The sequence below is a fragment of the Chiloscyllium punctatum genome, chromosome 38 (genome assembly GCF_047496795.1).
Source record: "Chiloscyllium punctatum isolate Juve2018m chromosome 38, sChiPun1.3, whole genome shotgun sequence".
NCBI lineage: Eukaryota > Metazoa > Chordata > Chondrichthyes > Orectolobiformes > Hemiscylliidae > Chiloscyllium > Chiloscyllium punctatum.
The window spans coordinates 24592955-24618443 of NC_092776.1; the positions used below are offsets into that span (position 1 = coordinate 24592955).

General features: G+C 42.2%; 1 protein-coding gene across 3 annotated transcripts in view; it reads right to left on the minus strand.

Moving 5' to 3' along the window:
* LOC140463453 (hyaluronan-binding protein 2-like) overlaps positions 1 to 17543 on the minus strand; it is a 51870-nt gene extending 34327 nt beyond the window's left edge. For 2 of the 3 annotated variants that reach the window (XR_011954681.1, XM_072557390.1), the window contains exons 1-3: positions 17331 to 17543; positions 17058 to 17082; positions 3184 to 3288 (exon numbers count right to left, since the gene is read on the minus strand). Coding sequence is in view for 1 of the 3 variants with exons in the window: in XM_072557390.1 (XP_072413491.1) it covers positions 3184 to 3288; positions 17058 to 17082; positions 17331 to 17393 (193 nt within the window). In the remaining 2 variants the exon portion in view is untranslated. The remainder of the gene's footprint in view (positions 1 to 3183; positions 3289 to 17057; positions 17083 to 17330) is intronic. The other variant, XR_011954682.1, reaches the window with a different exon arrangement.
* Positions 17544 to 25489: the final 7946 nt, after the last annotated feature.

The following is a 25489-nucleotide window of genomic DNA, read 5'->3' on the forward strand; positions in this document are numbered from 1 at the left end:
TCATAGCAAAAGATTACAGTGATGCAACTGAAATGATATATTGAAAAAGACTTGGATTATTTGTTAAGTCTCTTATCTTTTAGAATGACAATGCTGGTTTCAGTTCTTTCACATGTAAATCCCAGAACTTTTTTCAAAGTTACATTCTCAAGTGAACTTTAACAATAGGTACCATGTCAACTCAGATAATGCATTGAAGGTGTGAGGTGTGTGTCCAAATGTTCAGACTGATTCCATTTCTGAAAAAAAGGGATTTACAGAATCTTACATGGATTTATACAGTTTTTGAGCAAAAGAAAATGTAATATGAAATGTAAAATCAAATACCAGGGATGTGTATTAGGGTCTATGACTGCACTGTGCTCTGGAGTTGGGTCATTCATGCCATTGGTAAGAGTGAGTTTGTTTTCATAATATGTTTAGTCTCATCCTCATCACTGGAGTGATTGATGCACCACAGTGTTTACCATAAATTTTATTTTACCCTACAAATCTCATTTTAAATGAGCTCCCATCACTTAGTCCTAGTGAGGTGCAGGTGGGGCCGAGGGGGCTGCTCAGCTGTTTCCTCTGGACCAGTTTGCACCAGTTGTTAAAACAGAGAAGGTGGCAACTGACAAGAAAGAGAGTGGTATGTCAGCAGCTCACATTATCCAGCTCAGCAATTAAGGGACCCTGTAAGGTTTTTAACAAAGGGAACTGGAAAGACAGTTTGTAACCAACTTCTGAGAGATAGAGTAAGCATTAGATCCCTCATTAACAGATGGTAAAAACAATGACTGCAAATGCTGGAAACCAGAGTCAGGCAGCATCCAAGGAGCAGTAAAATCGACGTTTCAGGCAAAATCCCTTCATCAGGAATACAGGCAGAGAGCCTGAAGCGTGGAGAGATAAGCTAGAGGAGGGTGGGGGTGGGGAGAAAGTAGCATAGAGTACAATGGGTGAGTGGGGGAGGGGATGAAGGTGATAGGTTGGGGGGAGGTTGGAATGGATAGGTGGAAAAGAAGATAGGCAGGTAGGACAAGTCATGGGGACAGCGCTGAGCTGGAAGTTTGGAACTGGAGTGAGGTGGGGAAGGGGAAATGAGTAAAGTGTTGAAGCCCACATTGATACCCTGGGGTTGAAGTGTTCTGAGGTGGAAGATGACGTGTTCTTCCTCCAGGCGTCTGGTGGTGAGGGAGCAGCGGTGAAGGAGGCCCAGGACCTCCATGTCCTCAGCAGAGTGGATGAAATGTTGGGCCACGGGGCGGTGTGGTTGATTGGTGCGGGTGTCCCAGAGATGTTCCCTAAAGTGCTCTGCTAGGAGGCACCCAGTCTCCCCAATGGAGAGGAGACCGCATCGGGAGCAACGGATGCAATAAATGATATTAATGGATGTGCAGGTAAAACTTTGATGAATGTGGAAGGCTCCTTTAGGGCCTTGGATGGAGGTGAGGGAGGAAGTGTGGCTGCAGGTTTTGCAATTCCTGCAGTGGCAGGGGAACGTGCCAAGATGGGAGGATGGGTTGTAGTGGGTTGTACCTGGACCTGACCAGGTAGTCACGGAGGGAACGGTCTTTGCGGAAGGCGGAAAGGAGTGGGGAGGGAAATATATCCCTGGTGGTGGGGTCTTTTTGGAGGTGGCGGAAATGTCGGCAGATGATTTGGTTTATGCGAAGGTTGGTAGGGTGGAAGGTGAGCACCAGGGGCGTTCTGTCCTTGTTACGGTTGGAGGGGTGGGGTCTGAGGGCAGAGGTGCGGGATGTGGACGAGATGTGTTGGAGAGCATCTTTAACCACGTGGGAAGGGAAATTGCGGTCTCTAAAGAAGGAGGCCATCTGGTTTGTTCTGTGGTGGAACTGGTCCTCCTGGGAGCAGATACAGTGAAGGTGGAGGAATTGGGAATACAGGATGGCATTTTTGAAGGAGGTAGGGTGGGAGAGGTGTGATCAAGATATCTGTGGGAGTCGGTGTGTTTGTAAAAAATGTCAGTGTCAAGTCGGTCGTCATTAATAGAGATGGCGAGGTCCAGGAAGGGGAGGGAGGGGTCAGAGATGGTCCAGGTAAATTTAAGGTCAGGGTGGAATGTGTTGGTGAAGTTGATGAATTGCTCAACCTCCTCATGGGAGCATGAGGTGGTGCCAATGCAGTCATCAATGTAGCGGAGGAAGAGGTGGGGAGTGGTGCCGGTGTAATTATGGAAGATCGACTGTTCTACGTAGCCAACAAAGAGACAGGCAAAGCTGGGGCCCATACGGGTGCCCATGGCTACCCCTTTGGTCTGGAGGAAGTGGGAGGATTCGAAGGAGAAATTGTTAAGAGTGAGGACCAGTTCGGCCAAACGAATGAAAGTGTCGGTAGAAGGGTACTGTTGGGGACGTCGGGAGCGGAAGAAACAGAGGGCTTGGAGGCCTCGGTCATGGCGGATGGAGGTGTAGAGGGATTGGATATCCATGGTGAAGATGAGGCATTGGGGCTGGGGAAACAGAAGTCTCATTAACGGATTCAAGGGCCAAAAGCATTTTAAAGATGGCCACCAAGAAGGCTCAATATCAATATTGCATGATTTGGAGATGCCGGTGTTGGACTGGGGTGTACAAAGTTAAAAATCACACAACACCAGGTTATAGTCCAACAGGTTTAATTGGAAGCACACTAGCTTTCAGAGCGATGCTCCTTTATCTATCACCTGATGAAGGAGCATTGCTCCGAAAGCTGGTGTGCTTCCAATTAAACCTGTTGGACTATAACCTGGTGTTGTGTGATTTTTAATATTGTATGAGGCATCTTTCTGGTATTATGGGTCAAGCATTCCAAAATGAAACATTTTTGTGATTAGAATGGCAAAATTGAGATTTATTAACTTCTTTTATATGTTAAATCTATGACTTCTTATTGAGCTTGCCAGAGTTATTACGTCTTTGAAATTTCTTGAAATTGCTTCCATATCACAGGTCATGTGGTGAAAACTACAATTACAACTATATATATTCATTGTACCTTCAGAAAAACAGGAGCAGCTCTGAAGATATTCCTGGTAGTGGCCAAGTATTATAACTTTTTAAACAATTTCAAGACAGAGTACTGATGCATTAATCGTTTACATTTGTGTGTTGCAAAATGAACAGCATTGAAATTTAAAAGCAATAATCAGATATTCTATCTTACTATCACCATAAAAATTGCCAAAAAAATTGTAGAAACCTTCTTCCTCAGAATCATCAAATAACCAGTCATTGTTGGTTGAATTTTGGGCTTCATCTTCATCATCAAAATCTGGATCATCAGGGTCAACGTCGTCATCTGTTTCTTGAGAAAATGTTTGGAATTTATTCAGTTCCATCTGAAGTTGTTGAATGGCACGTTCATTTATCCAGTTAAATATTATTGTGCATGAATGATGAAGTTACTGAAGAAATAGTTGAATGTCCCTCACAGGTAGAATCAACAAGTATTTAACAGTTACATATCGTGTTCGATTTATACTTCCAACATTTCTATGATACAGTGACAGTGTAATAAAACTGAAGAATATTTGGAAAGATTAGGGTAGCATGGTGGCTCAGTGGTCAGCACTGCTGCGTCAGAGTGCCAGGGACCCTGGTTTCAATTCCATCTTTGGGTGATTGTGTGAAGTTTGCACGTTCTCCATGTGTCTGTGTGGGTTTCCTCCTGCAGTCCAAAGATGTGCAGATCAGGTGGATTGGCCCTGCTAAATTTCCTATGGTATTCAAGGAGGTGTAGGAGTGGTGGATTAACCAATGGAAATGTAGGGTAGGGGTGTGGAGCTGGGTGGGATGCTCTTTGGAGGGATTGGTGTGGACTTGAAGGGCTGAATAGCCTGCTTCCACATTATAGGGATTCTGTGTTTTGGTCGATTAAGATGTGATGCTTAATGACTGATATGTTTAATGACTGATTCTGGAATTCTTGTGCTCAGACACAGATGTTATTTTAATCCTAAATTAAATCTTATATTTCATGTCCACAAAATAACAAACATTTATCACCTCATGTTTTGTGCCAAAATATTTATCTCCAAGTTTATCTGGTGGTTTAGCATTTTCAAAGATATCTAACACAGGTTCAATTGTCAACAGACTATTTCTGACTTTTGGCTTGACACTCAAATTCATCATTTCTAGCAATCCATTTGATATTCTCAATATTGGTAATCAAGTTTTCAAAGACAGAGATAAAAGAATGGACAGGTTCACACAAAAACAATGGGGGAGAACTTGGCTAAAGGCTGCAAATAGGGACAAGGTTCTGTTCTTCAAAAACAAGAGTTAGATCATTGCAGACTTTGGAACGGCTCATTTCCTAAGTAAGATTTTGAATATTTTCAGTACTTCTGAAGATGCGAATGCATCCTCATTAAATTTTCTGCTGAAGTTATTGAATACCATATTCATTTCATCATTGACAAATCATACGAATCAGGAGTACCCATCAAGCATGCCCCACCATTCAATAAGATCATGGCTGAGCTGTTTGTGGTTTGAATTCCACATTCCCATCCACCCAACAATCTTGGATTCCCTTACCTAACAAGAATATATCACCTCCTGACTTAAAAATCTTCAATGACAGCACCCTGACTGTCTTCTGGAACAAAGAGTTCCAAAGTTACACAACTGTCTAAGAAAAAAGAAATCCTTATCATTGCCTAAAAAAGAAACATCTAGTTTTTAAATACAGACCCCTAGTTCTGGCTAACATGCACTAATCCATGTTCATCTTGTCAAAATTGATTAGCACCTTAAAAGCTTCAATCATGTCATCCATCACTCTTGTAAACTCCAATGGAAATAAATCTAGTCTGTCCAAGCTTTCTTTGTAACACAGCTTGCTTATTCCAGTTATAAATCTAGTGAACCTTATCTGAGGTGACTTTCTTAAAGAAGGAGACCAAAACTTCACACAGTTTTCAAGATGTGGCTCACCAATGCCCTGATAACCAAGGCATAACATCCTTGCTTTTATGTTCAATTCCTCCTGTGATAAAGGATAGCATTCCATTGGCCTTCTTAATTACTTGCTGTACCCGCACACTAAATCTTTTGTGACTCATGTTCTAGAACAGCTGGATCCCTCTGAACCTCAAACTTCTGCAGTCATTCTCCAATTAAGTAATCCACTGATTCTTATGCTTCCTGCCAAAATGAACAACTTTTCATTTCCCACATTACTCTCCATATGCCAACTTGCTCAATCTGCCTGTGTCTGCCTGCATCCTCCTTATGTCCTTTTCACAACATAATTTCCCACCTATCTTTGTGCCATTTGTAAATTTAGCTACCATGCTTTCGCTTGCCTCATCTAAATCATTGGTATAAGTTGTAAAATGCTGAAGTACCAGCACAGAACCTGCTGAGCCTCAGTCATCACATGCTGCCAATTAGAAAAAGATCTATTTATGGTAATCTTTGTTTCTGCCAGCCAGCCAACCTTCCATCTGTGATAGGTCCTCACTACACCATAGATTCCTACTTTGTGCAATAACCTTTTATGTGGCACATTGTCAAATACCCTCTGGAAATTCAAGTATAGTTCAGGGTCCCCTTTGTTCATATGCTATCCTCTTAAAAAATTCTAATAAGTTAGTTAAACATGATTTACCTGTTGTGGTTCTGTTCGCCGAGCTGGGAATTTGTCTTGCAAACGTTTCGTCCCCTGTCTAGGTGACATCCTCAGTGCTTGGGAGCCTCCTGTGAAGGGCTTCTGTGCTGTTTCCTCCGGCATTTATAGTGGCCTGTCTCTGCCGCTTCTGGTTGTCAGTTCGAGCTGTCCACTGTAGTGGGCGGTATATTGGGTCCAGGTCGATGTGTTTGTTGATGTGGATGGCACTCATCCACAGACTCTATCAACAAACACATCGACCTGGACCCAATATACCGCCCACTACAGCGGACAGCTCGAACTGACAACCGGAAGCGGCAGAGACAGGCCACTATAAATGCCGGAGGAAACAGCACAGAAGCGCTTCACAGGAGGTTCCCAAGCACTGAGGATGTCACCTAGACAGGGGACGAAACGTTTGCAAGACAAATTCCCAGCTCGGCGAACAGAACCACAACAACGAGCACCCGAGCTACAAATCTTCTACCAAACTTTGAACATGATTTACCTTCCACTAAACCATTTTGGCTCATCTAATTACCTTGAGTTTTAATGTACGCACAGCAATAACCAACTTAATGATCCATTCTAATATCTTCTCCATGATAGATGTCATGCTATTAGATTACTTACAATGTGGAAACAGGCCCTTCGGCCCAACAAGTCCACATCTACCCGCCGAAGCGCAACCCACCCATACCCCTACCCCTACATTTACCCCTTACCTAACACTGGGGGAATTTAGCATGGCCAATTCACCTGACCTGCACATCTTTGGAGTGTGGGAGGAAACCGGAGCACCCGGAGGGAACCCACGCAGACACGGGGAGAACGTGCAAACTCCACACAGTCAGTCGTCTGAGGCGGGAATTGAACCCGGATCTCTGGCGCTGTGAGGCAGCAGTGCTAACCACTGTGCCACCGTGCCGCCTAAAGTTTCTTGTTTTCTGACTCTCACCTTGTTTGACCAGAATCTAATGAATGTTGGGAAATTAACACCAATGCATGTAACTATCTGATTGGTGACCTCTTTTAAGAGTCTAAATTAAATTTATTAGGCCTCAGAATCTTGACAGTCTACAGCTCCATTACTTTACTCAGTGTTGCTTCCCTAATGATTGTTCCTCTGACATATGGCTCATGAATGATGACACTTCTGGAGGGATGTCCAGTTCTTCCTCAATAAGTATTCAAACATTTCAGCTGATACAGAAAGTTGGTGTTGCTTGCACTTACTTTCTGCATTATCCCTACGCTTTTTGATTAAGTTAAGACTAGTTAAGCGTGTGAATGATTCACGCTGATCTAACCCATCTTGCATACTTCAAAATGGAGCTCTGGTATAACCAGAATGGTTAAATATTTCCAAATATTATTGGTTTTATACTGGTTCTTTCCTCTGAGTCATCAGCAGGGTGGGTTTAGACCATAAAATACAGCAGCAGCATTAAGCCATTTGGCCCATTGAGTCTGCTCCAGAATTTGATCATGGCTGATATGTTTCTCAATCCTATTCTCCTGCTTTTTCCACTGACCTTTGATTCCCTTTCTAATCAAGAACTAGCTCTGTCTTAAAGAGCCTCAATGACTTAGCCTCCACTACCTTCTGTGAAAATGACTTCCATAGATTCACCACCCTCTGGCTGAAGAAATGTCTCTTCCTCTCAGTTCGAAAGAGACTGTACTGTTGAATCCTAGCCTTTTCAACTCGAGGAATCATCTTCTCCACATTGACTCTTTGGTTTGGTATTCTGACTTCGAAGCGAACAGCACCTCTTACAGAATTGGTGTATTGGCTGAAAAACGTGATGGAAATTTAATTTTCATGACTAAATCAGTGATATGATACTTTGAGCAATGGCTGAAGATGCGAGAGTGTGATTACCTCTATATTCATACAATGCACTGGAAGTCTTACCAGAAGAGGTGGAAAGGAGAAACTATATTCTGTATCTGGAGGGAGATAGGGAATCCTCCAGACACATCCTTAGGAGGCAGTGGGAACAAGTTGTGGTGAAAGTAGATACTATGAATGTTGCGATAGGAACCCAAAAGGAGCACAAGATGAAGTTTAATGATTTCACAGAGGTTGACAAGATACGTGATTTCATTTTCAATAGCCTCAGTTATTGCTCAATTCACTACAACAATATCACTCACCTATCATCAATCAGGACTATACCCTAATATTCATTTGCTCTCCCTCACCATCACTCACTGAGCACAGTTGCATGCCTTGCAAACAATAATACACCACTTGCTCAATCTGATAGCTAATACAGCCATGTGTAATAAAGCATAATGCATGATATACACTGGCAACATTGCCTCTCTTTTGCAGGAGAAGCTGATGCATGATAGGGGGAATATGCAATGTGCTGATGAGCGATTAGTGTGGCAGTCTGTTTTATGACACACTGAGGAGAGAGGCCTGGTCATCAAAGGAACAAGCAATTCTGATTCTGCAGTCACTGTGTCATCCTTAACTCTCTTCTGTCATAGAAACTGCTGCTGTTATTAAGGGGGTATGATATGTTTTCTCCTCTCCCTTCCCTAATACCCAACCTCTACTCCTTTTTCATTTCAGATACCCTAGAACTGGAACATGCCCAGGTAGTGGAGAAAAAGATGCAAGACAAGAGATACTTATGAAATCTTACACTGCACTTGTTCGCTCAGATATTGACACATTTCACAGGCTTGGATAGAGGAAATCCTGCACATTATGGGATATTGAGCAGAAATCTGTTGCAGCCAGGGCAAAGTGAAATTAATATAGATACCAGCTCACGGAGATCAAAGTCAGACACATACCTGTTATTTTATAAAGGACTTAGGTGAGGACATTTATAGGTCTGCAAAAGAAGGGTGTATCCATCCATACAGATCATAGAATCAATGAATTTGTACAGTGTAGAAACAGGCCCTTTGGCCCAACAAGTCCACATCGACCCTCTGAACAGTATCCCATCCAAACCCATTCCCCAAGCCAATTACTCTACATTTACCCCTAACTAACACATCCCTGAACTCCATGGGCAATTTAGCACGGCCAAGCCACCTACCCTGCATACTTCAGATTGTGGCAGGAAACCGGAACACCCGGAAGAAACCCTCGCAGATACGGAGAGTGGGTGCAAACTCCCACACAGACAGTCATCCAAGGTGGGAATCGAACCCGGGTCCCAGGCACTGTGAGGCAGCAGTGTTAACACTGCCAGAAAACCTCCCTTTAATATCAGGAATCACACATTGACTTGGGATAGGAAATTGCACAAAGCTTGAACATCATCCCTTTCAAGATGTAATAGATGGCCACGTTCATCAGAGTGAAGTGTCTGATGATCAATGCCTCAGCCTGCATTGATACACAAGCAGTAATAGTCTGAACTAAGGCTGGGCCCTCAGATTGTTACTACACAGTCTCTATTTGCAGTCATCATGGCTCTGGACTCTAAAACTGAAAGGAATTTTCAGGGTCTCACAACAGTCCATTGCTCTGCTCTTCAGCTGATTACTCAGGTTGTTGAGGCCACATCCAGGTTGAGGGGCAGAGACTGCATACAGAACAAACCTGTCGTTCTTTCTCAGGACTTTTAGATTCCTGCATTCACTCTTCTCTTCCTATTCCTCCACTTTGTTGTTCTCCCGTTCCTCAATGTTCATTTGACGTATGGTTGATGAGGGATTGCTCTTTCATAATGAACAGGTTGTGTACTATAGAACACACTACCACAAATCTTTGTAGTTACTTACTGGAATACTGCAAGATTTCTCTAAAGCACTCTGGGCAGAAGGAGTGTTGTTAAAGGATGGCAAACGTGTTCGCTATAATGTTTGTTGTGATTGCCTGTCTCTCATTGGATATCTACTCTGTCTGTGTATGTGGGTTCTCGAGTAGTGATTAACGTCATGATTGGATAAATTTGTTGTCTGGTAGATAGCCTTTGATTTTTTTGCACTGGATCAAGTACAACTAGAACAGTGAATTGCTGCAGAATGAAATAATCATGACGAGCACCAGGACAATAGATGTTCACCTGTTTACTGACCAGCAAATTGAGACCCTTGCAGTTCTGGAGAATGGATGAATTTGTATGAGGCATAACGCAGGGTAAAGTTTACATGGTCTTCCCTCCATTAAAGGGAAGCTTGCATTCACAGCAAAGTCTAATGCTGCTTGCATCTGACATGTGGGAATGAGTACTAATTGTCTTTCTGTTTAGAGTGTCTCACTTATCTCTCATACTCAACAGTCTACTGCAAACCACGAGATGTTGCTGAAATCTTCAGTTTGAAAAGGGTAAAATGTATAAAACTTTACAGCCACAGGCAAGACAGTCTTTGTTCCATTTTGAGGTTGCAGTTGTGGCTAAAGCAGTCAATAGATTTCAACCAAAAGCATTTAAATGAAACAACAACATCGCATGCATTAGATCTACCTAAAGTTTAGGTAAATGTGTTGTTTCCTAAGAACCTTAGGTCATTATGATCCTCTGTTGAGTTTCCTCTCCTCCTCCCTCGTCTGGCAGCTTGTCAAACTCTGTGTGATCTCTCCTCATGCACCCAGTCCTGTCAAGGGGTGGTGGGGGGGGGGGGGGGGGGGGGGGCGGGGGGGGGGGGGGGGGCGGGTAGGGCTGATAGCTCACCTGAGACACAAACGTCTAAGCCACTGAGAAAGGACTTTAACTTCGGCCAGATCACTCCTTGAAACTTTAGACAAGTAAATAAAAGAGTCAAATATCCATGCAATTTCATCAGCAGTTGAAAGAAGTAACTCAGTGAGTTCCCTGTAAAAATAGAAATTACTGGAAAAGCTCAGCAGGTCTGGCAGCACCGTGGAGAGACATTAGAGTTAACGTTTCGGGTCGAGTAACCTTTCTGCATAATTGATAGTAGCTAGGAAAATGTTGGTTTATATGCAGAAGATGGGCTGGGGATAAGGAGTAAATGATAGGTGGGGATCGAAGCCAAAGAGAGAGAAGAACAGTCAGACAGAGAAAGGAATTGATAATGATTTGGTGAGGAGCGTGAATCACTGTTAATGGAGACTGTTAGTGACAAACAATAGGCTGTGTATATTAGCAGACTATGTGATAACAAGGCCAGGTGTGTGTGGGTTGGGGTAAGGACATGAAAGAGTTCATGCCCTAAAATTATTGAACTCCATATTGAGTCCGGAGGGCTGCAGGGTTCCCAAGTGGAAAATGAGGTGCTGTTCTTCCAGCTTGTGCTGCAGCAAGCCTGAGACAGAGATGTTGGCCAGAGAACAGGATGATGTGTTAAAGTGGCAAGCAACTGGAAGCTCAGAGCCTTTCTTTGCAAACAGAATGGAAGTGTTCTGCAAAGCGATCACCCAGTCTACGCTTTGTTTCCCCAGTGTAGAGGAGATCACATTGCGAGCAGCGACTGCAGTAGACTAGATTGTGTGGAGTGCAGGGAAAGTGCTGCTTCATCTGGAAGGTGTGTTTGGGCCCATAAATACCGAGAAGACAGGAAGTAAACGGACAAGTGTTACACCTTTGGTGATTGCAGTAGAGGATGCCGTGAGGCTGTGGGAGGTGTTGGGAGTGAAGGAAGAGTGGACCAGGTTGTCCCAGAGGGAACGATCCCAGCAGAAGATGGATAAGGGAGGGGAGGGGAATATATATCTGGTCGTTGCATCTTGCTTGGTGGTAGAATTGGTGGCTGATGATCCCCTGGATATAGATGCTAGTGGGATGGTAGGTAAGGACAAGGGGAACTCTATCGCTGTTGTGGGAGGGAAGAGAGGGGGTGAGAGCCACATCATCGGAACATATGTAATGGACACAGAGGAATTGGGACAATGAGATAGCGTCTTTATGGGAGCAGGCTGTGAGGAAGTTGCCTGCAAGTATTGAATGTCCATTGTTTTGGGGTGGTGGACATTAGGGAGCTATGTTTGGGTGTGGAGTATTAGAGCGGTATTGCAGGGTGCCTTAGTGCTATCAAATCAAGTTTAGTTCTATTTGGTGAAGAGAAGGACTTGTTTAGAGGAGACTTTTTTGAAAATGACAGCACAGCAACAGGTCAAAGTTGTATATTTGACCTGTAGGAAACCAATTAGTACTTAAAAATCTGATGCTGTTGAGTTCTATTTTGCTCCATTAGGTCTTACAGCATTCACATTTTACTTGTAAATGCTTGAAGAGATATTGAAATGGAGAAAGTGACATCTGAACTACTGAGATGCATAGAGTGGAGAGTGAGAAATTAAGAATTGGAATCCCTACAGTGTGGAAATAGGCCTTGGGCACAACAAGGCACAGTGACCCTCTGAAGAGCAACCCACCCAGACCCATTCTCCTAATCTATGTTTATCCCTGACTAAAAACTAACACTATGGGAAATTTAGCATGACCAATTCACCTAACCTGCACATCTTTGGATTGTGGGAGGAAACCAGAGCATCCAGAGGAAACCCATGCTGTCATGGGGAGAATGTGCAAACTCCACACAGACAGTCACTTGAGACTGGAATTGAACCCAGCAGCAGTGCTAACCACTGAGCCACTGTGCCGCCCAGGGAGTGAAATAAAAAGAAGACAGAGAAAGAGAAAGCTGAAGAATAGAAAATAATTATTAAAAGTATTGTTCTCAACCTCTTAAGTTCATCCAGGAAATTGCTCCAACCTTATTGTTGTTCTATGTAATATATGGGCTATGATGAGTTGACACCTAACTTATAGTTCCATGCTCAAAACCTTGAAAAACATTCTTGACGGATAACTATTCTCACAATTCTAGTGTGCCATGCAATTCACTGTTTGCGAGGTTGATTTTAACCAAGTCAGAATGCCACACTTACAGAGCTGATTCTCCAGGCAGAATTCCTTTGGCCTGTCCTGGTGTTGCACCGCATTATTTAGTGGTAAAATTGATCCATCAGAGAAAATAACTAACAAATCAGTGTGGTATTTTGAATGGAGATAATAACTGAGCACATTTTACAAAAGATTGGCATCTGTACAAAATCACCTTGAGTGAATCATCCCAGGCTCTGAACAATGTAGGCTGTGGTGAGGAATTTGGGAGAATCATGTGAGAAGGCGAGGGAGGCCTTTCTCAATGCCAAAGGTGAAAGCTCTCATTTTCCAACTCGGTTCTGGATTTCGGGAGAAGATTTGGTGAGAGCTATATTAATGGGGATTATTGCCCATTATCACTTACATCACTCAGGTTCCCATTCTACCATCCACTGGATAGAAACTAGATATCAAGAGTCCCTGACATGGATACAGTGGGCATCTACTGACTGTAGCCCACTACTCTCAAGATAGCATGACCAATGTCTCAGGTAGCACACCTTGGGCAATGGCTGAATGCACTCAACATCCACATATGCTGGCATCCAACATACCCCTGATTTGCTTAAAGTATGTGTTCTGCAGTGTAGTGTTGTACTTTGGGATACACTGAGACCTTTCACTGCAATGCTAAAACAAGGATAATTTGTGGACAGGGAAGGGCATCCAGCTCACGGACTGAAACAGGCTACTTCTTAAGGCTGCATGCTCACTCTCTTAGCATTCACTCATTTAGCACCTGTCTGCGTTCTCCCAGCAGTCCTGCTTTGCCTCCTCTTGTTTATTTGCGCTTTGCTCTTTGAGACAGAGCCTAAAGGCTTACAGCACTGTTCTATTGCATTGAAGACTAGAGCAAAATGAAAGACAGGCGGTTTGCAATGCTTATCAGCAGTGATCAGTCAGGTTGGAGGACATGTTGCACTGTGGCACCATGCTATATCAGTCTTACCACTACTGTGTACTAGCAGCTTATTTGGCGACAACATTGACTATGCTTCAAGCAAATGGCCATGTTTCAATATCTAAAGGCAATAGCTCTCAGTCAAGTCAAGGGAAATACCATCCATTCAGGGGCTTTCCAGCAGAATAAAACAGGGATAGCCCCCAAAGTCAGTCATGAAGCTTGGGCACTGTCTTTCAGCCTCTTGGGAGGTGGTCGGGGTTAAGTAGGAGGTGTGCAGCTAAATGTCAGGCAACACACCTCCCTCCCACCTGTCTGGGCCTACTCTGCCCTATTGTGTACTGTTTGATCCTGCAATGATAGGAAGGGAGGGATTGAGTGAGATGGAAGTGGTGACACAGTTTTTAGAGCTGTTTCAGGTGGAGGATTAGATTAGATTAGATTCCTTACAGTGTGGAAACAGGCCCTTCAGCCTTACCAGTCCACATCGACCCTCAGAAGAGTAACCCACCCAAACCCATTCCCTCTGACTAATGCACCTAACACTATGGACAATTTAGCATGGCCAATTCACCTGACCTGCACATCTTTGTGATGTGGGAGGAAACCGGAGCACCTGGAGGAAACCCACGCAGACACGGGGAGAATGTGCAAACTCCACACAAACAGTTGCCTGAGGCTGGAATCCAACCTGGGACCCTGGTACTGTGGGGCAGCAGTGCTAACCACTGAGCCACCGTGGATGGATAGTGATACTCCCAAGAACATTGAGTACGGGAGTTAGGCCACTTTTGGAATATTGCATGCAGTTCTGGTCTTCTTCTTATCAGAAGTATGTTGTGAAACTTGAAAGGGTTAAGAAAGGATTTACAAGGATGTTGCCAGGGTTGGAGGATTTGAGCTATAGGGAGAGGCTGAATAGGCTATGGCTGTTTTCCCTGGGGCATCGGATGCTGAGGGTTGACCTTATAGAGGTTTATAAAATCATCATAGGCATGGATAGATTAAATAGACAAGGTCTTTTCCCTGGGATGGGGGAGTCCAGAACTAGAGGGCATAGGTTTAGGGTGAGAGGGGAAAGATATAAAAGGGACCTAAGGGGCAAAGTTTTCATACAGAGGGCGGTGCGTAGGGTCTGTTTCTGTGCTGTACATCTCAATGACCCTGACTCTAAGTGAGTGATGCAGGGCTAGTGGTGTGGGAGTTGAGGGGTAGGAGCAAGTAAAGGAAGTCATTGCATGTAATAGTCAGAGTTGTGGAACATGAGCCTTAGTGAGAGGTGGGTGCAGTAGCTGGGATAGAGTGAGTGTGAGGTACTGCAGGCAACTGACACTGCATTAACCCAGGTGACAACTCAGACCAGGATGGCTGGGTCTGGTGTCATGCCCTCCTCTGCTGGTCCTGTGGGAGGAGGATGTCTCCTTCTCTGTCCAGCAGGGTTTCCATTTCCATATCTGTGAAGTGGAGTGCCAATCTCCCCTTGTGTGCCATGTTGGATGTGAATGTCATGGACCTGCAGGACAGCTCTGGACTGATGGAGCCTGACCTGGTGCACAACGGTGGAAGTGCCAGGGGTCCTGGGAGATCTGGCAGTTGCAAGTAATTCTGGCCCCAACAAGTGGGAGTACCAAGCTAGCATTGGACAACAGGCACACCATAGGGATGTGTCAGATAGTTAATGAGATCAATTTCAAACAATAGATGAGTAAACTTTCTAGGAGTTGTAAAGAGAAACCATTCATGAAACTCAGTGAAAGTGACACTTTGTCAAAATATGATATGTTTCAGCCCCTTATGCCAAAATATGAATTAAGACAAGGGATGCATATTCAAGAAGCATTAGTTACCTTCGAAGCAGGTAACATGCTGAGTCTGTGCAGGTTGTCTGAAAGTCCTGTTCTGTCTATCCAACCCTTTCTCCATAGCCCTTCAAATTCTTCCTTTACAAGTAAATTCCCACTTCACTAAAGGGTGGGATTGATAACTTCGAGCAACATAACTTGCTTACTGTAGATTGTGTGTTTTAATGGAGGAGGTGCTAAGAGGGTCTGAGTGATTCTGACTTTCCCCACAGTGATTAACTGAGGAAGAGCTATATTACCTGCTACACAGTGGCATGAAGTCCATCAAATAACTGGACAATTCTGCTAAAGGCCGTTAAAATTATGGAAGGCCTTGCCTCTGTGCCATTGGTTCCTTCCTAGTTATTATATCACTCAGGTTGCAATCTGAATTCAAATGAGATTGTTCACCAGTGCTGACTTTTGGAGAGCTAAAGATACATTAAGTTTGAGATGATTCTGAGACAGTAATATGACAGAGCAATTCAGTTTTAATTACATTTCCACATTCCCCAACTTCAACTATATTGCAGAGCATATTCCAACAGTGAGCTCTTTGAAAAGAAAGTAATTCCAATCCCACAATGTTTAAATTATCTGTAATTAGATGGATATAATCCCGCATGTCAAGACCGAATTTTCATAACTTGTCACAATGGTTTAATCTCCATTCTCCTAGCTTTGTTCAGGAAAGGCGATGAGATCTTGCAATGGATTCCAGGTGACCAGACCTAATTTTTACCTACAGTAGTTTTCCTAACTCCTGATAGTCTCATTAGTAGAACAGTACTACAATAAGGCCAACTCATTAAATAGAGTCATTACTGAAAGGAAAATTCAAAAAGCAAAGGTCTCTTCTGCCATGATTTCTTACTGTACTCCAAAGGAGGAACTGCAAAAATTTACATTAATGCTGAAGCTTTCTGTGGTAACAAATTTCTACATGAGCTGGTGTCATGAATCATATTTCCGATTTTTGTAAATGTATGTAGAGTACACATACAACTTCTTTCTCAAAATTTAACTATAAGTAAGAATTTAGAGATGATTTTCTGAGGAGTGGCTCTGTGTGGGCCAACACTGGACAGAATGAACCTGAACTGAAGCAGTCCTATCTTTGACAGTTACTCACATTCACAGCAGGATAAATGCCTTACAAATTTATCCCAATGGAGCAATTATTTTCAGAGATACAACAAAAACAGTTATAAGTATTTTCCCACATAGTGACAGTACAATAGAGTCCTTCACTGAATTGCCACTTTTGTTTGGAACAAGACTATTAACTTAAAATCATCCTCAATGGATTAATCACAAACAACAAAACTCATTTTTTCAAACACAATAGATGAATGATACCAATTAAAGCACTAAATGATCAAACCTTTCTCATGTATCTGGCACTACATCAGATTCTCTTATAAGTTAAATAGAAGACCTGTCATAAGTGCCCATTGTCTGTTGATCTTTGCTACTCAAACTTGTAACAACTTGTTCCTCTTCCCAACTTGCTAAATAAGCCTATTTAACTGAAACAGAGAGAAATAAAAACCAAAGAGTATTCTGTAAAGATGCAAATAATTACAATGACAAATTAGAACAAATAAAGTCAAAACTGCAAACAGCTTTAAAAAAATTCCTTTGACTAAGTGTAATCAACTGAACCTCGTTATCTTTTTCATTATAATATGCAGATGCTGTTGCTTGAATATTTCATCACACAAAATAGTCTCCTGCAATTTTACATCTGCCCTCTATTTAATTAGTGTATATATTCTGCTGAACTCTGGTAAGTGCTGTATCTTCCTATGTAAATGTCATACTATCATTTACAACCTTCATTTCACAATTTTAATCCTTTCACAGATAAAAATTTATTTTACTTACCACCGTAATACCAATCCGTTGATTTCTGTACAGAAAAAGCATGTATTAGAAAACGATAGCAGAATCAAATGGCTCCCTATATGTTGTACAAAATGAACAGCAAAACTTTAATAAAAGTTGGAAAATGTGTTACCTAAAACTAATCATGTACTTTAGAATCTACTTCTCTGAATACAAATATATCACACTCTTTAATAAAAAGTTAAGTATAAACACAGCACACAACCATTTTAAATTTGGCTTTATAGATGAAAAAAAAATTATCCTACTTACTGTTAATGGTAGAATTGCATGCCAGATCACACAAGTATAAACCAAAGCCAAAGCCCTTGCCATACTGACAGATATAATGGTGAGACCTGAGCTGTTTGCTGTTTGCCAGCAATGACAACCTTAATTATATGGTAAAAAAAAGTATATTTACCAGAAGTCAATTTACTGGTGTATAGGCAGAGAGGAAAATGCTACCGAGACATTGAATGTTGATTAATGTTTAACAGTTAACGACCCTGCACAGATAATTTCTAGTTTTTGTCCCTTTTCACAATCTGGTCAATATTCAGCAAGCTTGGTGCAGATAAGATAAACCAAGGTCTAGTTTTGTAGAATTACAATTTTTCTTTAAAAATTTGTTTGCTTTATTTGTGGACATCCACAAATCATCCACTTTTTAAAATCAGTTTTGCACCACTGTTAAAGTAGCAGTCAAAAGAACTATAACTTCAATACCCGAAAAAGAAGACATCAAAGAAATGTTTATTGTCACACCCATTGCACCAATTTAGGGTAATTTTGATAACAGAAATAATGGAGATCCAATAAAATTCTAAATGAAAGTCTTCAACAAGAAAATAATGTTATTTCAAAATATTTCCCATTTCCTATTTAATCACATGCCTTAGCTTCCAACATGCCCACAACACCAAGACAGTCCTGGCCAGCATCACAAATGACAACATTTGTGGCAATGATTTTAATGTATTGTCTCTCCTTGCCATACTTGAGTCCTCTGTCACCTTCAACAGTTGAACATGTCAGTATTTTCCAAAGTACTTCCTCCTTGATACACTTTACTTAAATCCCGTTTGCATCTGATGCAGGCTGAATTCTACAGTGTATATTTTGATAACCTGCTTGATCCTGAATTGAGCTTCAAACCTAGCACAGGTAGACCTAGGTACCTCATTCAAGCTCTGCATTATCTCTTGTCTCTGTCTTTAGTTCATTTCCCTACCAACAAGGTTTTATCACCTCCAAGCTCAATTATTCCCATCTTCTCACTGACCTTTCAAAGTTCACCCTCATTCTAATCTCATACTCATGCAAAACTGTCAGCTCATTCTTCATTTGAAAAATTCTATTTCCAATAGGAATTCCAGGCCTGTGTGAGAATTGCTCAGGAAGTTCTGAGGGGCAACTCCATTGCTATCCATGATCTTCTATGAAAGTCTCAGACTGTGAAACAGCTTAGGAGACTTAGGATTGATTACCTGTACTCATCTAGGTGGTTACCAATTGTAAAAACCGGTCTAACATGTGGGTAATTTCATAATGCCTTCTGCCCAAGTAACCACCCAATTATCATGTCTCACCATTGACATGCCATCTGACCTGCCCCGCCAGCCCAATCGTTTTCTTGACTCACTAAAACTCTCCCTGACCAACACTGACCACTCAACTAACCCCACAACCCGAACTGACTGTCCCTGACTGCCTGATTACTCCACAATTTAACTGGCTCTCTGGTGATCTGACTAACCTGACTACCCCTTGCCACATCCCCTTCCCCAACAACTGAACTATCCCAAACCTGAACTGACTACCATACCCAACAATACACCAACCCAACCCAACCTCCTGATGCTCCCCAACTCAAGACCACTGATTACACCTCAACCTAACCTGATTACCTCCTTGACTTGACCTGATCCGACCTGACCAGCTACTGCCTATGCACCTGGTTACTACCAACCTAAGTACCCACTCGCCAACTGATCGTCTCATCCAATTGCCCTCCTCATCCACCTACCCATCACCTACTCATCTGTCCACTCATTCATTCACTAATATTCATCAAAGGACTGGACCATTAATACAAACCAGAACATGGTGATTTGTGGTGCATGAACAGAGTGTGTCCTGAGTCACCATGACTCCATTTGCTGGAGTTTAAGGGGAGGTGCTGTTCTGTGGATGGCTTTAACAGCTGGGTTGGGAAGATGCTGGGCTGTAATTCAGGTCAGGAAGATATCTGTAGATAGCAGATAGAGCTGCAGCATTGTCACTGCATGGGACGTTAGGCCATGTTTATTTATATTGAAAAGATAAATTGGAAGAAGATATTAATGTTTAAATTATTACTAAAGCTAGGTCAGTTTTCTTTGTCAGAGGTGCACTTCATTGTAATAAGAGATACTTTTTTTAGTGTCAGAATGAGCAGTGTGTAATGGGCTTAATGGTATTTCACTTGTCATACTTGGCGGTGTCTGGTATTAACTCTAGGTCCCTTTAGAGACTGGTATGATTATTTTATGAATGCTATACAGTATGAATGGCATTACAATTATACCATTGGACTGAAATTGCAATTCAGAGCTCGGGATTAATGATCTGGAGACTTGGGTCCAAATTCCTCTGTGACCTCTGGGGAATTTACATTTGGTTAATAAATAAGTCTGGAATAAACAAGCAGTATCTGTGATGTAACAATGCAATTACCGCATTGCTGTAAAATCCCATTAGGTTCATGCCTGTTCATTATGATCAAAATCAACAAATCATATGTCACTCCAGAAATCCACTTTGAAAGGATCTAACAAGAATTTCCAGGGCAATTAGTGATGAGCAACAAAAACATGCCTTACAAATGACACTTGTAGTTTTTCTTTTCCAGATGATCACTGCTGATACATCATGGTAATTAAGATTAGAGTGGTGCTGGAAAGGCCCAGCCGATCAGGCAGCATCTGAGGAGCAGGAAAATTGACATTTCGGGCAGAAGCGCTTACTTGTGGCATGGCGGTAATGTTTAGATTAGATTACTTACAGTGTGGAAACAGGCCCTTCGGCTCAACAAGTCCACACCGACCCTCTGAAGAGCAACCCACCCAGACCCATTCCTCTACATTTACCCCTTCACCTATCACTCCGGGCAATTTAGCATGGCCAATTCACCTGACCTGCACATCTTTGGACTGTGGGAGGAAACCGGAGCACCCAGAGGAAACCCACGCAGACAAGGGAAGAGTGTGCAAACTCCACACAGACAGTTGCCTGAGGCGGGAATTGAACCCAGGTTTCTGGCACTATGAAGCAGCAGTACTAACCACTGTGCCTCCATGCTGCCCATGTTCTTACCTCTGAGCCAGAAGGTCCCACCTACCCTGGTGGTGTGTCATAACATATCTACATCAAGTAAATTGCCAATTCTACCAGTATGTGGTACTGTTTGAAGTTGTACTCTGTGACCAAGCCCACTCTGGCTTTACTTTGTTTTGGCTTGTCTAGTTCACAGTAGTACAGAATTCACTACCATTGGATATCTACAGAAGAAGGACTTTTATTAAATAGCAAGGTTTATTTCATGATAGTAAGATGTACAACTACATTTGGTCAGGCATTTTAACTAGGACCTTCGGGAGACTGGTACAGATACATCACAGAACTGGCTTAAATGTGGAAAACAGAGGGTGGTGGTGGAGGGTTGTTTTTCAGACTGGAGGCCTGTGACCAGTGGAGTGCCACAAGGATCGGTGCTGGGTCCACTACTTTTCATCATTTATATAAATGATTTGGATCTGAGCACAAGAGGTATAGTTAGTAAGTTTGCAGATGACACCAAAATTGGAGGTGTAGTGGACAGCGAAGAAAGTTATCTCAGATTACAACCGGATCTTGACCAGATGGGCCAACGGTCTGAAAAATGGCAGATGGAGTTTAATTCAGATAAATGCGAGGTGCTGCATTTTGGGAAAGCAAATCTTAGCAGGACTTATACATTTAATGGTAAGGTCCTAGGGAGTGTTGTTGAACAAAGAGACCTTGGAGTGCAGGTTCATAGCTCCTTGAAAGTGGAGTCACAGGTAGATAGGATAGTGAAGAAGGTGTTTGGTATGTTTTTCCTTATTGGTCAGAGTATTGTGTACAGGAGTTGGGAGGTCATGTTGTGGCTGTACAGGACATTGGTTAGGCCACTGTTAGAATATTGCGTGCAATTCTGGTCTCCTTCTTATCAGAAAGATGTTGTGAAACTTGAAAGGATTCAGCAAAGATTTACAATGATGTTGCCAGGGTTGGAGTATTTGAGCTATAGAGAGGGGTTGAATAGGCTGGGGTTGTTTTCCTGGAGCGTCGGAGGCTGAGGGGTGACGTTATAGAGGTTTATAAAATCATGAGGAGCATGGCTAGGACAAATAGACAAAATCTTTTCCCTGGGGTGGAGAAGTCCAGAACTAGAGGGCATAGGTTTAGGGTGAGAGGGGAAAGATATAAAAGAGACTTAAGGGGCCACGTTTTCACACAGAGGGTGGTGTGTGTATGGAATGAGTTGGCAGAGGAAGTGGTGGAGGCTGGTACAATTGCAACATTTAAAAGGCATCTGGATGGGTATATGAATAGGAAGGGTTTGGAGGGATATGGGCCAGGTGCTGGCAGGTGGGATTAGATTGGGCTGGGATATCTTATTGGCATGGACGGGTTGGACCGAAGGGTCTGTTTCTGGGCTGTACATCTCTATGACTCTATGACCTCTATCTGTTCCTTCTGAAAACCAGATGAGACATCTCTGTGCCCGCCCACCTATTTTGAGAGGTTAGAATTCTCTTTTACACATCCTTGTTTTCCCTTTCTGGTATGTGCACCTTTCTCTAAAGTTTAACCATTTTTCGTTAGGGATCTCTAACTTTACCTCTGGACCTTTACTTGCTCCTGACAGAGCTTCTTGCACTCAAGCTACTGACTTTCTATGTGTAGCAATGATCCTGGGGAAATTGAATCACTGTCCATCTCCCAAACTGTATGCTATTAAATGACACTCTCTGCAATTCTATCTTTGAGAAAGCAAGCTTGGCTGAAATGATTTAAGGTCTGATGCAACCTATAAATCCCCATCTGTAACGGGCTCAGCAAGAATGTCTGTTTCTGGGCTGTACCTAGTATAGTATAGTATCTCAAAAAAACCTGCTTGAGATATATTTTTGAGACTGACTACACAAAATCCACCAGCATTAGCTGTGGTGTGATCAGGCTAGTGCAAATTGTATTGCAATAACATAATACCAAATATTGATCAAAGATACTAAAAAGCACTATATCACAGCACTATTTTAAATAAAAGCAGAGGTCCTTTGCTCAGTGCCCTGCCCAATATTAGTCAAGTAACAAATAACACTGAAAAGTGCGAAGGAGAAATGCATTTCCTTAGGCTTCAATTTTGCCATAAATGAACTGGTTCCCAAGTTTAGCCAAAACAATGTCAGAGGCTCAAATCTGGAAGTTCATCCCCAGATCCTGGATCCCACCGTTGTTATAGAGGAGGAATAACAGCATAGAGGCAACTGTACATGTTAAACTGCAAACGGTTCAATCGGATCCAACTTTTGTTAGTGCATTTCCAAAACCTGACCTGTGCACTTTCAGCATATTAGGAAGTCCCGGTTTATAACGGTCCATTGGAGAGTCTGGAAAGTCTCTTCTTTAGAAGAGGTAAGGTACCCTTTTGGATTTAGTTACATGGAGAAAGTGAGGACTGCAGATGCTGGAGCAGAGTTGAGAGTGTGGTGCTGGAAAAGCACAGCAGGTCAGACAGCATCCGAGGAGCAGGAGAATCGACGTTTTGGGCCTCAGTCCCTCATCAGGATATAGTTACATGTCAATTTTGGGATTGGCCAAATGTGCTGTTGGAGCTTTAGGTTTTAAATAGGTACGACCAACTTCGTTGGAACTGTCAAGGGAGCTATTGAGAGTGGAACATAAGACTTAAGAGTAGGAGTAAGCTAATCAGCCCTTCAAGCCTCCTTTAACATTCAATAAGATCAGGGATTGTCTAGTGCGGTCCCAACTTTAGTTTCTTATCTGCTGCCTATTACCCTTGTCTCTTGTGTATATTTTAAAAATTACCTTATGAATTCAATAATACACCCCATACTGTTCTCTGGGCGTAAGAATTTAACAGACTAATGAGCCTCTGAAAGGAAAACAAAATCTCATCTCTGAGATCTCCTGTCCCTAAACTGTGTTCCATAGTTTAAGTCAGGCATGGTCAGGGCAGGAAAGATGAGATGCAAGGTGGATGTTTTCCCTGATTGGGGATTCCAGAAGCAGAGGACCCAGTTTCAAAATATAGGTACACCATTTAGATCAGGGATAAATAAACATTTCTTCACTCAAGGGATAGTGAACCTATGGAACTCTGTACAACAGAAAGCTCTACAGGCCAGGTAACTGAATGCATTCAAGAAAGAGATAAATACGTATTTAGATTTTAAGGACATCAAAGGTAAGGGGAGAAAGGGAGAGTATGGCTTGAGATAAATGATCAGACTGAATTTATTCAAATGAGAGAGCATCCTTTTGGTATCCACTCTATGCAGAAACATATGTGTTTCTCATTATTTTTGGGATGTGGGTATCTTAACTAAGTTGTTGCTTATCCCTAATTGACCTTGTACTGAGTATCTTGCTGGGACATTTCGTAGTTAACCACATTGCTTTGGATCTGGTATCCCCCAACCACAACCACACACACACACACACACACACACACACACACACGAAACGTTGGCTTCTGTACCTCCTGATGCTGCCTGGCTGGCTGTGTTCTTCCAGCCTCCTGCTTGTCTACCTCACTAAGGATTAGAGATATCTTTAGGATGGCAGAACATTAATGAACCAGTTAGATTTTCATGAGAAAGGCTGGTGGTCACCATTACTGACATTAGCTTTTAATTTCAAACTTAATAATTGAATGCAAGTACCATTAGATGCAGTGGTAGGATTTGAACTAGTGGTTCCTAATGGATTAGCCTGGTCTGCTGGATGGCTAATTCAGGAGCATTACCTTTACACCATTGCCTCCATGATGTTTCAATTGGCCTGGTAGCCTTTGTAAAATTAAATGAGTATAGGCACAACTAGTTCCATCTTTCTTCATAATATAAACCCTTCATCATAGAAATGAGTTCAGAGAACTCTGCATTATTCCTTATGCAATTACATGTTTTCTCAAATAAGTTCAAAGAACTATACTCTAGATGTGTTTTCAAAAAGACCCTGTAGATCTGTAGTAAAAACCTTTTTCCTTATATATTACATTCCTCTTTTGATAAGTGCTAACATTTCATTTGCTTTTCTAAAAATAAATTTATAATTCATGTTCTAGGATACTAGATCCCTATGCATCATTGAGTTCTAAGAGTAGCGTGAGGGGAGCTATGAAGAAAAGTTTAAACTTTAAACCATTAAGCATTTAAATCATGTGCACAATAAATATTTGGAGGAAAATAAATTATCTGCACTGTTCAAAAAATTAGTGCTTGCTCTTTCAAGGTACTGCTACCATCAGCCTGAGGGCTATAATGATAGTGCTGCAAAGGTTGGTTTCACAACTTATCATTAACAAAGTGGGGGTGCTAATGTGAGAATTATCTTTGCTGGATTTTCTAGAAGATCACTCATACTGCATGAACTGGTCAATAATTTGAAAGACCGTGACCATATCCTTGCTCCACAATAAGATATTCATATTATATAGATCTAAACATGTCCAACTAGAAATTTGATTAAGAAGTTTGATTCACAGCTCTAAGTGTTGATAAGGTTTTTAAAATTAAATATAGTGAATAGTTTTCTTTTTAATTAATGAAATGACTTTTAAAAATAACAAATTCATCAATAAATGATGAAGAAATTTATTTCATCTCAAGCAACAGGAATGGGCGAGAAGGGAACCCCATGACAGGCAGCCTGGTCTAAAGGAGCAGGTGACAGCAGGTCCCTGAGGCAAGCAGTCAGCAACACGCAGAGGAGCAGCTGAGAAGATGCAAAATAGGTTGTCTACGGCACCTGTTGGCAAGAAGAAGACACCAAGATAGTCAGCCAGCATCACCTAGATTAGTAAGGGAGGAAAGGACCCAAGTCAAGGAGTCTGTTACAGAACTAGTTCAGGAACTGATTGCTGACTAAGTATACCTTCTGCCTTCTCATTTTCAATTTAAAGTCTATAGTCTGAAAGTAGGCTTTAAGCATGGCAGGACAGCTCATGTGTGAAATGCCCATCCTGTGTCTGTTCTGGAGTTGTGTAATTTTTATGTGGTCAAATGATAATGTGTGGGAAATGTTTCCTGCTGTTAAAACTTGAGATCTGGATTTTGGAACTCAGGTCATAGCTAGAGTCCATGATGCATCCACAAAGCAAATTACAACGTGGATAGCAC